General features: G+C 40.2%; 2 protein-coding genes across 6 annotated transcripts in view; one reads left to right on the top strand and one right to left on the bottom strand.

The window, feature by feature from the left end:
- Window positions 1-1,495: 1,495 nt before the first annotated feature.
- LOC127001932 (uncharacterized) lies at window positions 1,496-13,448 on the top strand. 5 transcript variants are annotated; one of them, XM_050867182.1, is made up of 2 exons: window positions 1,496-1,657; window positions 8,225-13,448. In XM_050867182.1, exon 2 carries the CDS (start codon window positions 8,232-8,234, stop codon window positions 10,152-10,154), a length of 1,923 nt encoding a protein of 640 aa, XP_050723139.1. In that variant the 5' UTR covers window positions 1,496-1,657; window positions 8,225-8,231; the 3' UTR covers window positions 10,155-13,448. The 5 variants fall into 5 exon arrangements, with proteins under 5 accessions (XP_050723139.1, XP_050723137.1, XP_050723138.1 ...); XM_050867180.1 differs by having other exon boundaries at window positions 1,576-1,742; XM_050867181.1 differs by lacking the exon at window positions 1,496-1,657 and adding an exon at window positions 1,767-1,931.
- LOC127001934 (uncharacterized) overlaps window positions 13,291-14,896 on the bottom strand; it is a 25,341-nt gene continuing 23,735 nt past the window's right edge. The window contains exon 9 of the mRNA XM_050867185.1: window positions 13,291-13,911. Coding sequence (XP_050723142.1) covers window positions 13,824-13,911 — 88 coding nt within the window. The 3' untranslated portion in view covers window positions 13,291-13,823. The remainder of the gene's footprint in view (window positions 13,912-14,896) is intronic.

Raw genomic sequence — 14,896 nt, 5'->3', positions numbered from 1 at the left:
ATGTATTCTGGACAGCATGTGGGTAGTTTTAAGCCACTCGGCGGCGGCTGAAAAATCCCAGCTTGGTGGCACCGGGCGGGGATTGAACTCGCGTCCTCCTGAACGCGGCGCCGTCACTCTGTCGACTCATATCATTAAAAAATTTGTACTCATACTGCCCCGATCTTTGCAGAACTTATTTTCTTCACTTTTGCCTCCTCCATCAAGTGACCATTCACAATAAACTTATTTTCCTCATTTGCGATCAACCACAGTGCATCGAGAAGAATCGTCCGCTGCCAGGCTTACTGGGAGATCAAATATATAGGCATAAAAAAGGTAAGAACACGTAGAAATCCATGCTAAACGATCGTCAAGTTATATACAGGCAGACTATTTTACGTACAGCTCTAGTTTTATCTCACTCATGCAGTTACTCAATATCACTTAATTCTTACTGACGTTAATACAAACAATATAGCTGACTCAAGTTCAACCCTCATGACAACACTGATATGCTGTTCTTATATATATATATATATATATATATATATATATATATATATATATATATATATATATATATATATATATATATATATATATATATATATATATATAAACCACCTTCCATGTTGCATGTTTTTTTTTTTGTTGTTGTTATTGTTTTTCCACTATGGGTCGAAAATCACTTAAGTTTTTCCTCACTTCATCTTAATTCGTTCCATTTGCAGGGGCTGACCGCTGACCACACAGGCTGCCCCTGTGACCTGACCTCCGTGATCGACGTACAGCCACGTACGCGTGTGGCGTGTGTTCGTTTTTCCCGTCTTCTTCTTCTTTTGACCTGTTCCGCTTTGTATCGTTTCGATCTTGGGTTCTCCTCAATACTTCTATATACTTCTCTACACACATATCACAGTGCACACTTATATATACACTTCACCCTGAACTGAGCTCTGTACGTTTTTTCTCCTCGATCTTTTCTTCCACTGACTTTAATTGCTTTTCTATATGTCCTTTTGTTAGTTTCCACTATTGCACTGTTGTTTGTTTGTTTGGTATTTTTTTTCACTCCTCTTTCATTGCTCAGTTCTTATTTTCCCAACAACACGTCAAGATAATTTTTGTGAATGGTGTTAACGACGTAATCATTGCTTCCTCCTGATCGAGTCCTTATTTAAGCCCATCGATTCTCACAATATATTATTCTCCGTGGCTTCTTTAATAATTTATAAACACGATCAGTTCTTTCATCTTCATCATTAAAGACAGTTGTAAGCATTTCTAGCACTTTTTTCCACACGGGAAATGTGATTAATTTACCGCCCGGGCCTATATCCAAATTAACACGAACCTCTCTATGGTCACTATATATTTCCTAGCTCTTCCCCCACCTCCATCTCACTTATCAATTATCGTATTCCATTAGTTGTTAATTAAAATATGTTAACTATAGCTCCTTATAATTTGGTAGACTCAGCATAACTACCTGCTAAAAATTGTCTTGTATACCTTTTAGAAAATCCGCGGCTTCTAGGTCACCCATTAGCCTACATATTAATCATATTCGTTTAATGTTGATGGATGATAGATGAGGAAATCTATTGTCCTCCCTGAACTCAGTACCATGCTCCTCGTTTCCCTCCCATGAGCGAGATAACAACGTAGGCCTCGGGTGAGTTCCTGTACTGTACGCGTCTTCCACCCCACCAACACACTCACACACACACACTCTTCTTGGTCATCGGCATCGCCGCCCCGTAAGTGACAAATAGTCCTTCGGTCGTCATGAACTTGTGCCAGATCAAAAGTTTCTCAAAAGTTTGTGTTAAGTGTGAAATGAAGTCTTCCTCCTTCCTGTTGCTAAGTGTATCCATGCCACACCTTCCCCTAAACACTGGTGAGCCTGAGACATTCCCACCCACCTGCATGGACTGAACAACCCAAAGGTAATTCATACAAGGGGTCTTGGGAGTGTTGTAACTCCCCCAACAACTGACACATTCAAAGCACGGTTTGACAGACACATTGGTCAGCATAATTGCACTGGCTGACATGTCTTAAGAGGTGAGGGACATTATCAGAAGTTGCTTCTTAATTCCCCACCATCTGTTCATAGGTAAGCAGGAGTATGTTCATTTATTTCAGCACTTCCATATGTCTATGATTTTTATCCAGAATTACACCCAAGCAGGGCACTGCTGAACCTGTGCCTTTCCACACCTTGTTTTCTTAACCCAACAGAACACATTTTTACCTAATGGATGCTAACTTAATGATAAAATAGTAACTTATCATCACTGCTAAGGATGATAGCCTATCGCTGTACCGTGCCTTATCATAAGTAGTAATGTATCACTGCTGAGAAATTTGTGATTGAAACATCAGAGTACTGATTCTCATTATAAAATGTCAGTATAAAATAGGGTTAAAATAGCATCAACCAATGGAGTTGGGTGTGATTCTATAGTAACAGTTTTTTTTTTAAGGTAAAACAAAAGTAGATTGGGTTATAAAGTCCATTCATTTATATTACTCTATGAACAAAAAAATCCATTCACTTTGTTTAATGTCCCTGAAGAACACTCAAGTCAATGGCAGCAAAACTTGCTATTAAGTTTTGACACCAATAATTAGTGTGCTAACTATTCTCATCTGAAATCACTAGCTTCCTAAAGCCCCCCCTCCCCTCCCCAAAGCTAGTGATTTTTCAAATAAAAAGAAAGTAACTTAATAAACACACCAAAACTCACCAGAAATATAAGTTTCGTCCCCACAGTACACAGTAAAGCTGTGGTTGCCCCATACTGAGTTGAGATTGGTTGAGAGGCAAGGTGAACCTCTAACTTTAAACCTCCGAGTACGGAAGCGGAAGTGGCAATGGGCCTCACGTGAGCAGTTTGATCCTTGGCTGGGTTACCTCAAACTAGGGAGAAATAAGCACTAAACCCATGAGGAAGGCAGCCCCACCAGCCACCGCTGCAAGTGGCTCCCACAACTTGGCCACCATAGTTGCCTAGTGCAGGGCTAGAAAATCATGAGCATTCATCAAAATCAAGTCTAACAATTGTAACCTAACCTAACAGGGAAAGGGGGTGCCTTTGACCTTCCAAGACCCCCTAATATCTTACTCTAACCAAACATGACATCTCCTTACATAAACCGCCTTAGAGGAGGTAGTGGCCGAGCAGGCGTGGTGATCCCAAGGACCCAGGTTCAAGTCTCACTTCAAGATAATGAAAATTTTCAACATTGCCAAGTGGCAGAAAATTACCCACATGCTGTCCATATCTTCAATGAACTCTAACTTCAGCTATTGTATTTCAGTCAAAAGGAGCACCAGGGGAAAGCATGGGCCCAGCAAGTCATATACCATAACAGCCACTATAAATAAAATTCTCCTGTGCCACTAATGGGTCGGGGCCATCCACCAATCCTTGTAAGAGAGCCCATCCGCACTATAGGCAACATACATGCAAACTTAAAAGTAACCTGTTGCCATTATGAATAGTAACATATCACTGCTACATAGCATAATACTATCTACATAACTGTACACCTGACATAAAATGCATAGTGTGCAACACACTTGTGAGACCAACACTGGAATACTGCTCTGCAGTGTGGGATCCTTACACATACAGAAACATTGATAGGTTAGAACAAATCAACACCAAGGCGGCTAGATTCATTACAAACAGTTATACTCGAATGCCTGGCATCACAACACGGATCAAACTTCAGATAAACATCGAACTTCTTCACATAAACAGACAAACACACAGACTTACACTTATGTACAAGATCAAAAATACTCACATTGACATTGATCCACATACATACTTACACAACACAAACAATCAACTTACTTGTAATACACAACCAAAAATACCAAACATATCACACTAACATTGATGCATACAATCACTCATACTTTCCATGCACCATACGTGACTGGAACAGCCTCCCTCAACAGATTTTAGACTGCGGTACAATACTCATCCAGAAAACAAATACACACTCACTTGTCACCACAACACACCAACACTAACTATTACACTTGATTCACTTCCCTCCCCTGCATACTCGGCTCCCCCGTCCCCCCAACAGCCAACACAAATATGTGTGTTATGCACCTGCCTAGGTGCCCTGCGCATTGTTATCAAGATCAAGACTGCTAGAAAAGTAACATATCACAGCTTAAATAAATAGCAACCTAGAAGCTTGAAGTGAGAGGTTGAGAAGATAGCCCCAGACAGGAAGTGGCTTGCAGCCGTAGAGTTGATGCAGGGATTTTCTACGTTCAAAATTATGGAAAATTGTCTCATCAAAAACTTAAGAGGCACCAGTTCCTAGAGCAGTCAAATTAGCCTTTATTAGCCTTGAAAGTCTCCTGTGTTACCTGAGAGGTGGAACCTTCATTCCTTAGGTCCACCCACAACAATGTTTCCTTTTCTTGAATAACTTAAGGCTCATACTATTGGCTATCATGAGTGCATTGTCATTCATGCACAGCACTAGCATGCTTTTCATCTTAAATTTACTTGAGTCTCATGTCCTGGTAAGCAGTGAAGCACTAGGGCTAATACTAGGAGAGCATAACTGCTTATACTTGTCCTGCTTCAAACTTGTTGACAGTATGGCACACTCTAAAACCTCTGATAAAAAGAACAGGTTGGAGACCGGATGATAATATGATACATTCTTAACCTTTTCCCATCAGGGCTATGAATACTTCATTATTCTCATGACCCGCACTGGCGGGAATTTTAACCAGTTGCATAGAGATGTTTTATTTTTAACGCTCAAAGCAAAGTTACTTTTCTTATTAATTGTGCTATGTTTTGCAATAGCTACCTAAAAGTTAAAATCTACAAAGTATAATGCCAAAATGCGAGTTGAATTTAGGTAACATGCATAATTTTTATACACCACTAAAAACAATATCTGTCCCCTCAAAAATATTCAACATTGGAAATTCTTTTTAACCATCAGGTAAATAATTGAATATCCTTTCTAATGATCTATAGTTTTTTTGTATTTTGATCAATAAAAGCACATATACACGAGAGAGAATAAGAATATATTGCGTTGGCAGAAACAAATGGTACACTAAATTCTTTGTTGTCTTACAACAAGCTGCCCACTGCCTTTGGTCTGTCCCCATGTGGACAAGCTACAACAAGTATCAAGCTATGCACTCAGTCTGTCATCCAACATTTGACTACTTGAGATATATTTTATTTTTGATATTTAAGAAAACTTTCTTGGATGATGACGAAAATTGTCATCCTGACCTCTGCGCCAAAAAATCCCATGGCAACAAGTCATTTCCATTGGAATGGGAGATTACCCACATGCTGCCCAGATCTTCAATCAACTCTAACTTTAGCAACTTCATTCAAGAGGAGCACTGGGGACAGCATGGGCCAAGCAAGAGTCATATATCATGACAGCCACTATAAATAAAATTTGCCTGCACCACTAAAGGGCTGGGTCATCCAAGAGGCCCCTCAAGAGAGCCTACTGGTGCTGCAGGCAGCATGTAAAAAAATAAATAAATAAATAAATAAATAAATAAATAAAAATAAAACTGCATCATTAATACAAACAGTTGTTCAGCTCATACAAAGGGATAGTTAAGTGATGAGTTGACACATTTCAAATATCCCACAATGGGTAGAGCCCTTTCCTGGAAATAGCAATCATAGTTGAAGAGAACATTCTTGAGTGTAAAAAGATGCACAAGAGGTGATGCAGGCCACTCATACCTACATTGTGTGCTTTGTTTACAAACTGTCCCCCGTCTTCACAACCCTCAAAACAATGACTTGGTGTAACATTTGGATTATGTCGCCACTTTGGCAAAACTTGATAGCTCTGTTAACCCCCTTTGACTGCAAAAGTTTTTCTCGGGAGATCCCCTTGAACGCAATAGTCAGCGGAAAATTAACTTCGAAACTAAGAAAACGTCTTAAAAGGTGTTTTATTGTAAAATTTCTAGCACACCCTGCTGTGAAATCCGTTTCTTTCTAGGTTGTCGCATTTGGCTGGAATTCCAAGATTTACCCCAAATTTCAACTTTTTACAGAATTTTTTTAAAGAAAAGTTGCTCATTTTATCACGATGGGGTCTGTAAAATATAGTTTATAATCTTTGACCTGGAAAATTACTGCCTACAAAGAGCCAAAGTTGCAGTGAGATTCGATTTTTTTTTTTTTTGAATGAATCTCATTGAATAAAAGTTGTAGGAAAGCATCCTTATAACTCTACTGTGAAACCAGATTTTTATTTGGACTGACCATTTGGCTGGAATTCCATGATTCACCCCAAATTCCAGCTTTTTACTGGTGCGACGTACAGGAAAATTTATTGAAGAAAAGTTGCTCATTTTATCATGATGGAGTCTGAATAATATAGTTTATAATCTTTTACCCAGAAGTTTACTGCCTACAGAGAACCAAAGTTGCAGTGAAACAAAAAATATTTTTTGTAATTTTTTTAATTTTTTTCATTCTAGAATTAATCTCATTGAATAAAAGTTGTTGAAAATCATCCATATAACTCAACAGTGAAATTAGATTATGATCTAGACTGACCATTTGGCTAGAATTCCACGATTCCCAAAAATTCCAGTTTTTACTGGTGCGACATACAGGAAAATTTACTGAAGAAACGTTTCTCATTTTATCGTGATGGAGTGTGTAAAATATAGTTTAAAAACTTTGACCCGGAAATTTACTGCCTATAGAGCCAAAGTTGCAGTGAAACTCGAAAAATATTTTTTGTAATTTTTTGTAGTTTTTTTCATTCTGGAATGAATTTCATTGAATAAAAGTTGTAGAAAATCATCTATATAACTCAACTGTGAAATCAGATTATGATTTGGACAGACCGTTTAGCTGGAATTCCATGATTCCCCAAAAAATCCAACTTCTGGTTCCCACTCCTCTGAACACTCCTGTGAATAAGATATTGGTTCATCTAGATTCTAGAACATCTCGTATATCACTACGTTCAGCATGCACATAATGAGCAGAAACTAAAGGAAGACCACCGAAACAGGATGGCTGAGGGAACATAATCGCTCTGCCAACGCCATGATGCGTAGGCAGGAACTGTGGACTATTTTTTGCATGGAGTGGTGGTAAGGGGCAAAAGAGGTGCCAGTTAGTCACTTAGCATTGACAGAGACCTAGTTACGCCGGGCCTCCAAATTTCAGATAGCTTCTCGCTCTCCAGCACTGGCGTCATGCTCATTGCCTGCGTCTGATAGAACTTTATGATGCCAGCGGCATCATCGTCATCATAGGGTTAAGTAACACCGCAATATGTTGCATGGCTAAAGGGTCAACTGAGCGCAGGGTGTGGGTGCCCACCCTTCCCATGCAAAGATTTCTTGGTCCGTCATGATGAAAGTTGCCTACTCATTCCTCCCAGCCCGTCAGAATATCTTCACTGGTTTTGCAGATTTGATCGTTAGTTATGAAATGCAGAGCTGTTTGTATCCTATCTCTAGACTTGAAATTGCTAGTTAGAAAAACACTGGTTACAGTGCCCCATTGTAGCACAGTGTATATGATTGATAAGAGTCTTAACTGGGTGCATGCATTGAATACATGTCAATCACTTGGGATAGCAGAGGGTCAAAAAATGCTTTCTTTCATCATCTCATTGTAATGAAACATCACATTTGCATATCACAGAAAGCGATTCAAGTAAACAATGACACATTTCATATTTGTACTGCTTCAATAGTTTTCATTTAAATTGAAATGGAAAACATCTTGGTTTCAGCAAAAATGCCAGGATGGTGTGCATGGCCAGTGTCAGCTCCTCCCAGACTGTAAGGGTTTAAATTCCAAAGCAATTTTGTTTCTGTTTCTATCTTTTATTACTATTTTCATTCTCCTGCAGCCTTGCTGCATCTAACTTTCTGTTCTAGTTCTACCCCCATGCTGTCTGAATCCCTAATATAAGAACTGACCAGCATCTTTTATTTTTTCATCCCTTTCACTAAAAACTTAGTCACAGCATTTCTTAATCTGCATTTCCTCCTTCCTGTAACTTTAATTCTTTCAACAGGGGAGGATCAACACATTTTGCCAACCTGAATTGACCATGCTTTTGATACTTCTGTCCTCTGTGTGGGAGTAGTGACTGGGGGCCATTTTTCTTGGTTTTGCCCCTGAAATGTCTCCTTTCCTGAAGATAAGAAATGTAACATTTCCCATCTTTGCAGGTAGTGGATGAGCAACATGGGTACCTACTTTTACTCTGGCCTTCACCCGAGGATGGGCACCATTCCCGTCCATACCTTCTTCCATGGCCTTGGTGGCAAGCCTGTCATTGCCATGAAATCCAGTATTATTATTGAGGGACAAAGTCTTCAAAAAGTTCAGCTGAAGGAAGTCAAAGCCATTATGAATGCCTATGAGCAGTTCCTCATTCCTTCCATATACGAGACTAATCAGGAGTACGATTACGCACTTTTGGTGGAGAATTTGGACAATGACTCCATCCCAGACAAGGTGGCAAACTGCAGTTCAAAGCCAGGGGAGACTGTCATGGGTATCATCATTGACAACAACCTGCTGGATGGAACATACACAGTAGGATGTGGGCCACAAGTATTCACAAATGTAACCTCTGATTTTTTCATAAGCATAAGCCCACAATCAGAGTTCCCATGTGTCCAAATACAGAGAGGCTTTGATTCCTGTATTTCATCTGGTAAGATTTGCGATGGTAAATCCAGTATTAAGAAATTGCTTGATCCTATGACCACCATTACCTCACAAGAGTCATCAGCATCCCCTCAACATTCAACCAAGCACGAGAGAGGACACGTCACTCCCTCTCTAGCAGCAATGGCACTAACAACATCAGCCAGCTCACTGAGTACAAAGTCTCCTCCAACAAAGGCTGCCACACAAGGGAAAAAACTCAAATCCTCTACTAGCTCATCAGGTTCACAAAGTCTCAAGTCTTCTCTGCAACAGACACAGAACAATCCTACCAAAAGCACACCATTTAAACCCTTTACAGGCTGGTCTAGTTCACTGAGAAATGAGAACCTCCTTGAAACCTATGGAGACTCAAGCAGCGACGAGTCCCTTGAGGAAGATCCATGGGCCCTTCCTGACCCTATTGACCCCTTTAGAAACCCGGCCAGGACACCTATCACTGAGTTTCTTCGTGAACAACCACTGAAAAGTAAGAGCAGTCAACTTGCACTTTCTACAACCTCTGCAAGTTCATCAAGTTACAAGCCTTTTCTTCCACAAGTACAGACTAATTCCACAAAGAGCAGTAACCCTAAACCCTCCACAAGCTCTGCCAGTTTGAGTTACAAGTCTCTTTATCCACAAGTGAAGAATAATTCCACAAAGAGCAGTAACTTTCCAATTTCCACAAGCTCTGCCCGTGCACTGAGCTCTGAGTACCGTGAGGAAGATCCATTGGCCCTTCCCGACCCTATTGACCCCTTTAGAAGCTCGGCCAGGACACCATTCACCAAGTGTCTTCGTGAACAAGAGAAGAAAAGTAAGAGCAATCAACTTGCAAATAGTACAACTGCTGCCAGTTCACCATTCCCTAAATCTCCACAAGTCCAGATCAGCTCCACAAAGAGCAGTAGCAATACATACTATAGACTTTCTCCCACATCGTTGTCCTTCAAGCCTGTTTATCCACCAGCCCAGACGACGTCCATGAACAGCAGTAACCTTACTCCTTCTGCCAGTTCATTGAGTTACAAGTCTCTTAATCCACAAGCAGAGAGAAGTCAACTTAACCCCTTTATAAACTCTGCTAGCTCACTGAGGTCAGAGTCCCTCCAATCACAGGCACAGAGTAACCAGCTTAACCCCTTTAAGAGCTCAGGCAGTTCATGGAATGAGATCTCAAAACCACTAGCACACAGTAGGCATCTTGAGCCCTCTGAGAGCACAGCCAGTTCTTTAAGATATGAGTCTTTGCTGCCACAAGCACCACCTGATCCCACACTTCAACACAGCAGCTCATCTACTGTCCCAGTAATAGAAAATGAGTCAGACATCCAGGCCTGCAGCGAAATGTCCCTTGAAGACTTTGAAGCACTGAAACCAACACTCTCTTCACTTGAAAAAAATAGTAAGATAATAGAGAATTACATGACAGTTACGATTTGAAATGAACAGCCCCATATGATATAAGTTTGTGAGGCACTGGTGAATGGTCTTCATTTGAGACAATATGCTAAGTGATAATGATTGAAACAAATGCCTCTGCCTCGTGTTTGGGAATGGAAATTTACTTTTAAGATGATTTATTTGCAGACATTTTAATGTATAAGCTGAGTAGTTACACTTTCCTTTCTGAATTTCTGCGGAAAGAGAATGAAGATATTTTGATTTCCTGTATATTTTAATTAAATATGATAATAATAATAAGAATAATAATGATACCAATAAAATAGTTAAATTCCATTAATCTGGTGACAAAGTCTGACACGCCTTTGGTTTTATAGCAGTACTAGAATGGATACAACAATGGACAACTTGTGGCACTCGGTGCTATACGTTACAATGGATGAAGTGCCTGGTCCGGTCTTGGTTTGGGAGTAGGTTAGGTTATATATGTGCATACTCATACAGTCCTTATCTAACCATACCTAACAAAGACACAAGATCAGACCTTTAGTCCATTGCTGTAACCATTCTAGCACTGACTTTTTGGCCCAGTCAGAGATAATCCAGTGCCTCCTGAGGCTCCATTTTTCCTCAGATGGCAGATGGCTGAACACATGGGAACAAGGGAATCCCGCCTGCCCTACCCATAGTGTTTAGAACTGGGCAGGTGTCCTTAATTTCATTACCATAATTACCTGAACTTAATGTAACCAGGGGTACAATTACTAGTTTTTTTAACAGGAGGAAAAGGTGCATATTATGGTGCAGCCAGCCTCAGTACAGACAGTTTCTGCCAGTCTCAGCATGACTGTGTGGGTGTCAGTGCTGATGCAGGTAATCCTCAAGTTACAACGTATGTGACTCATGACAGCTCGCACTTACGACCACGTCAATAACATTAGTAATACTTGGTTATGTAATGATTACCAGTATGAGCACTGACACCCACACAGTCATACTGAGACTGGCAGAAAGTCTGTACTGAGGCTGGCTGCACCAAAATATGCACCTTTTCCTCCTGTTAATACTAGTAATGGTACCCCTGGTTTCATTAAGTTCAGGTAATCATGGTAATGATTTAAGGACATTTCAAGTATCCCACCATGGGTAGAGCAGTGGTTTATTTACAAAGTCCCAAGAACCCTGTTGTAACTTGAGTACTACCTGTAATGTCAATAACGTAGGGAAAATCTAGTGAAGTAAAAATCTAGGAAACATGTAGCTCTGACAAGGAGGGGGTTGTGCTACACTATGCAATAATAGCAATATGAAGTTAAAATTTAAAGTACTTAGTGTGTCCCTGGATAATGGGCTCTTTCATGCCACTGGCTCAGTGCCAGTTGGATGGAGATGAGCACTGATGCCACGCATGGCTTTAGTGTATGCCCCTAACTTTACCTTTACATAACCTATTGTCTTCAGAAAAGCATATTGCTATTAAAACACCTCTACTTCGCCACAAAGACCATTAACCCCTTCACTCCGGCGACTCAACGTCAACGTATGGAAAGGGTTAGTCCTCTTCTAAACCTCTTAAGAGGAAATGGAAGAGGATTAAGAGGAATTTAGAGGAGGATTGAGAGGTTTATAAGAGGATTAATCCTCTTCCATTTCCTCTTGACCCTTTCCATACTGTGACGCCGATGTCTGCGTCACGGATGGAAAGGGTTAAGGCTTACATGGGCAAATCTTCATTGTGATAAAATGAATATATCAATCTTGATCTCAAAAGTTGACATGCTATGAGACATGTCAGACAGTTGGGTTATTTGTAGAATTTGAGAGTGAATTTGTGAGCAGTGCCTTTTACACTAATGTAGAATTTTGATAACATGAATAATTGTTTTTAGGGGAAAGGATCATAACATTTAAAATTTTAATGACATGGCTTCTGCACTACTTCCCCACTGCCTCTCATGCCTCTTTCAACCTCCCTCCCACACTCCTCCCCTTTTCTCCCTCATCCCTTAATGTCCCTCCCTTCAGGAACAGCCCTGACTGAGTCCAAGGTGGCATGCCTCCTCTGAAATTTCAATCCAGCTCACACCATAACAAATAAGAAAAGCATATTTTTATGAAAGATTTTATACTCAAAATAAGATAATTTTACATTTGAGAATGTTACACAACTCGTTACACCCTCCATACAAAAAAAATGGGAGTGCTTTTCACAAGCAAGTTCTGTATGTGGCCTGAACACGTGCATCGCCAGTTGTGTTGTCCACCTGTCAGCTGTGATTTATTCTCCCTCATATCCTCTATCTCATTTCAACTTTTTTCCTCCTATCTCAGCTTCCTTATCACTAAGATCCATTAACACAAGGGGAGGGGAGGATGGGAGCAGGACTGAGCTGAGATCTGCTTGGGAGCTAGTGGAAAAACAACTTTCATTCTTCCTCTTTTCTTTATCACACATTTATTAGCATGAGGGGGTGGCAGTGATAGGGAGTCTAGGGAGCCTATCCAGCTCAGAAACTCATAACCACACACATTTAGTGTATGCATACATTGACAGAAAAGGATGTGACAAAAAAATCTATGACTAAATTATTCATACCTTATTACCACCCAACAGACATCTGATAATCCAGCATGAGGCTGGTGTGCTGCATATTGGATTAATGGACTTTTACCGTAATAATAATGTTTCTCTAAGAATTCATTAATGCTTGATAAAAATATGTAACAATGAGCACTACAATTTAAATACATCAAACATGAATGAAGTCAACAATATTGATAGTGTTATACAGCCTTAGAGCCATATAAGAAAATGTCCTCCTGTGAAACATTTATTTTTTAATATAGGAAAATAAGGCATACATATGGAAATAATATTTTTACACTGACTGAGGTAATATTAAGACTTGGATATTTTGTGGTGCTGTGTAATGGCCAGTAAATGACCAAGGTGGAGGTCATAGCGTGTCACTGTGATGATTTACATACACAATTGCGGATAAAGTATCGATACATCTGACTAAACTCACGACCCTGTAACCCCTTCCTGCAGAGCATGTCTTTTCTCCTCCCCTGCCCATGCAACCCCCACTCCTGCATTTCCCTTCCTCACCCTCCACTCTCCCCCTACCACATGTTACTTGCCACACAGGAGGCTACAAGTCAAAAGTACAAATTAGATGGATTGATGTTTTATCCGTAACTGTACATTACTGGAACAATTGTGCCTTACTTCTAACAAAGACTACTATTCTCTGTGAAAAGGTACATTGTAATTATTTACATGTCTCTGAAGAATTATAGGGATATATATATATACATATTTTTGCTCAACATTGTATTTTACATCATCCTTATTACTAACACACAAAAATGTCAGGAGCCCTATGGTGATTCAACTTTCATTTACCATGTATTAATTTAGGAAAGTCTATGTATGGCTCACTGCACTGAATGTTAAGAAAATATAAAAGTGTTGAAAACCAAGACTGTAATAATCTAGACATGAAACAGGTCACTTGTCATCTCCCTATCCAAATCCATAAAACTGAACACCTATCTGCAAGTGACTAAAAGACTTCTAACTGAGGATAGGCATTGAGATCAGTATCATGTTTATGAAGCCTACACTGAGAAAGCTGAGGTTTCTCTATCCCCTCACGGTACTATAAATAAACCTACCACTGTCCTATGATGGGGTGGGTCTCCTCACACTTCAGGGGGTATGTATGTCTCATCAGCTTCTCGAGGCTTCTTTTTCTTGGGGAAGGCAATTGATTTCTTCTTGGGGTAGTATCTGAAAAGAAATATACTTGTTATGTAGCTGAAGGAAATTAGTAACTGATAAACATTCAAATAATATTAAGTATTGCAGTCTAGATGTGAAATGGCTTGTGTTAATCCAGTCATATTGATATTCATCAGGGATTAGACAGGCAGACACCTGCTGAAACAGGTGTAAGCCACTCCCTGTGAGGTACAAACAGAAGGCAAGGAGGTGTTGCAAGTGGACAAGGATTCTAATCTTGAAGTCACTTGTGCCCCTTGTCTAACTGTATGGCTGTGAGACATAGACACTGAATAGTGACTGGAAGAAGTGTGTCAATGCCTTTACAGAATCATGAAGTATTGCTGTAATGGTTTAATGTCAAACCAGCGACTACTTCATGTAACTAAATCAAAGCCTGTTACTAGGATATTCCATGAATGCCAACTCTGATTATATGGGCACATGGCACGCTTCTCAGACGTCACTCCTGCTTATAGTTGTTTCTGTGCAAGACAACCCTGAGTGAAGGACACCAAGGGGACACCCACATAACTCATGGCTGAGGCAAGTTGACTGACCCTGCCAAGAGTGGCAAAGAATGGGAAGGTTAACTGCGTGGGGAGGGCTTGCTCAAAGGGATCATCGGGGGTAGAGGGGGCAGGTAAGCGAAGCAACATGCTCCCTAGTGTATGCTTTCCATTAGTTAGTTTGTTGTCCACCCTTGTATAAAGTATGCATCTCGTGTGTGGGAGGCTCTACACACAGCCCTCTTGGGCAGTTGAGTCAAAGGCTCTTTGTCTCCACTCCCTCTTACTTACAGTCTTCTACTCTTTCTATTTTCTATTGATGCTTTCATGATGACTGCTCTTCTGAACTTGCTAGCTGCATGCCTCCACCCCAATCATGGCACTGCTACACACTTCTCTACTCTGAGCTCAACCTAATGCTATCCAAACCCCTTGTATAAAAGTTAACCAGCATCTCTATTCTTTCATATCTTTTGTTAGTTAAC

This window comes from Eriocheir sinensis, chromosome 22 (assembly GCF_024679095.1).
Source record: "Eriocheir sinensis breed Jianghai 21 chromosome 22, ASM2467909v1, whole genome shotgun sequence".
Taxonomy (NCBI): domain Eukaryota; kingdom Metazoa; phylum Arthropoda; class Malacostraca; order Decapoda; family Varunidae; genus Eriocheir; species Eriocheir sinensis.
This window is presented reverse-complemented; position numbering and strand designations above follow the sequence as displayed.

What these genes read in the sequence shown, in the direction of transcription:
- LOC127001932 (XM_050867182.1), top strand. Translation starts at nt 8,232, where the DNA reads ATGAGCAACATGGGTACCTACTTTTACTCTGGCCTTCACCCGAGGATG.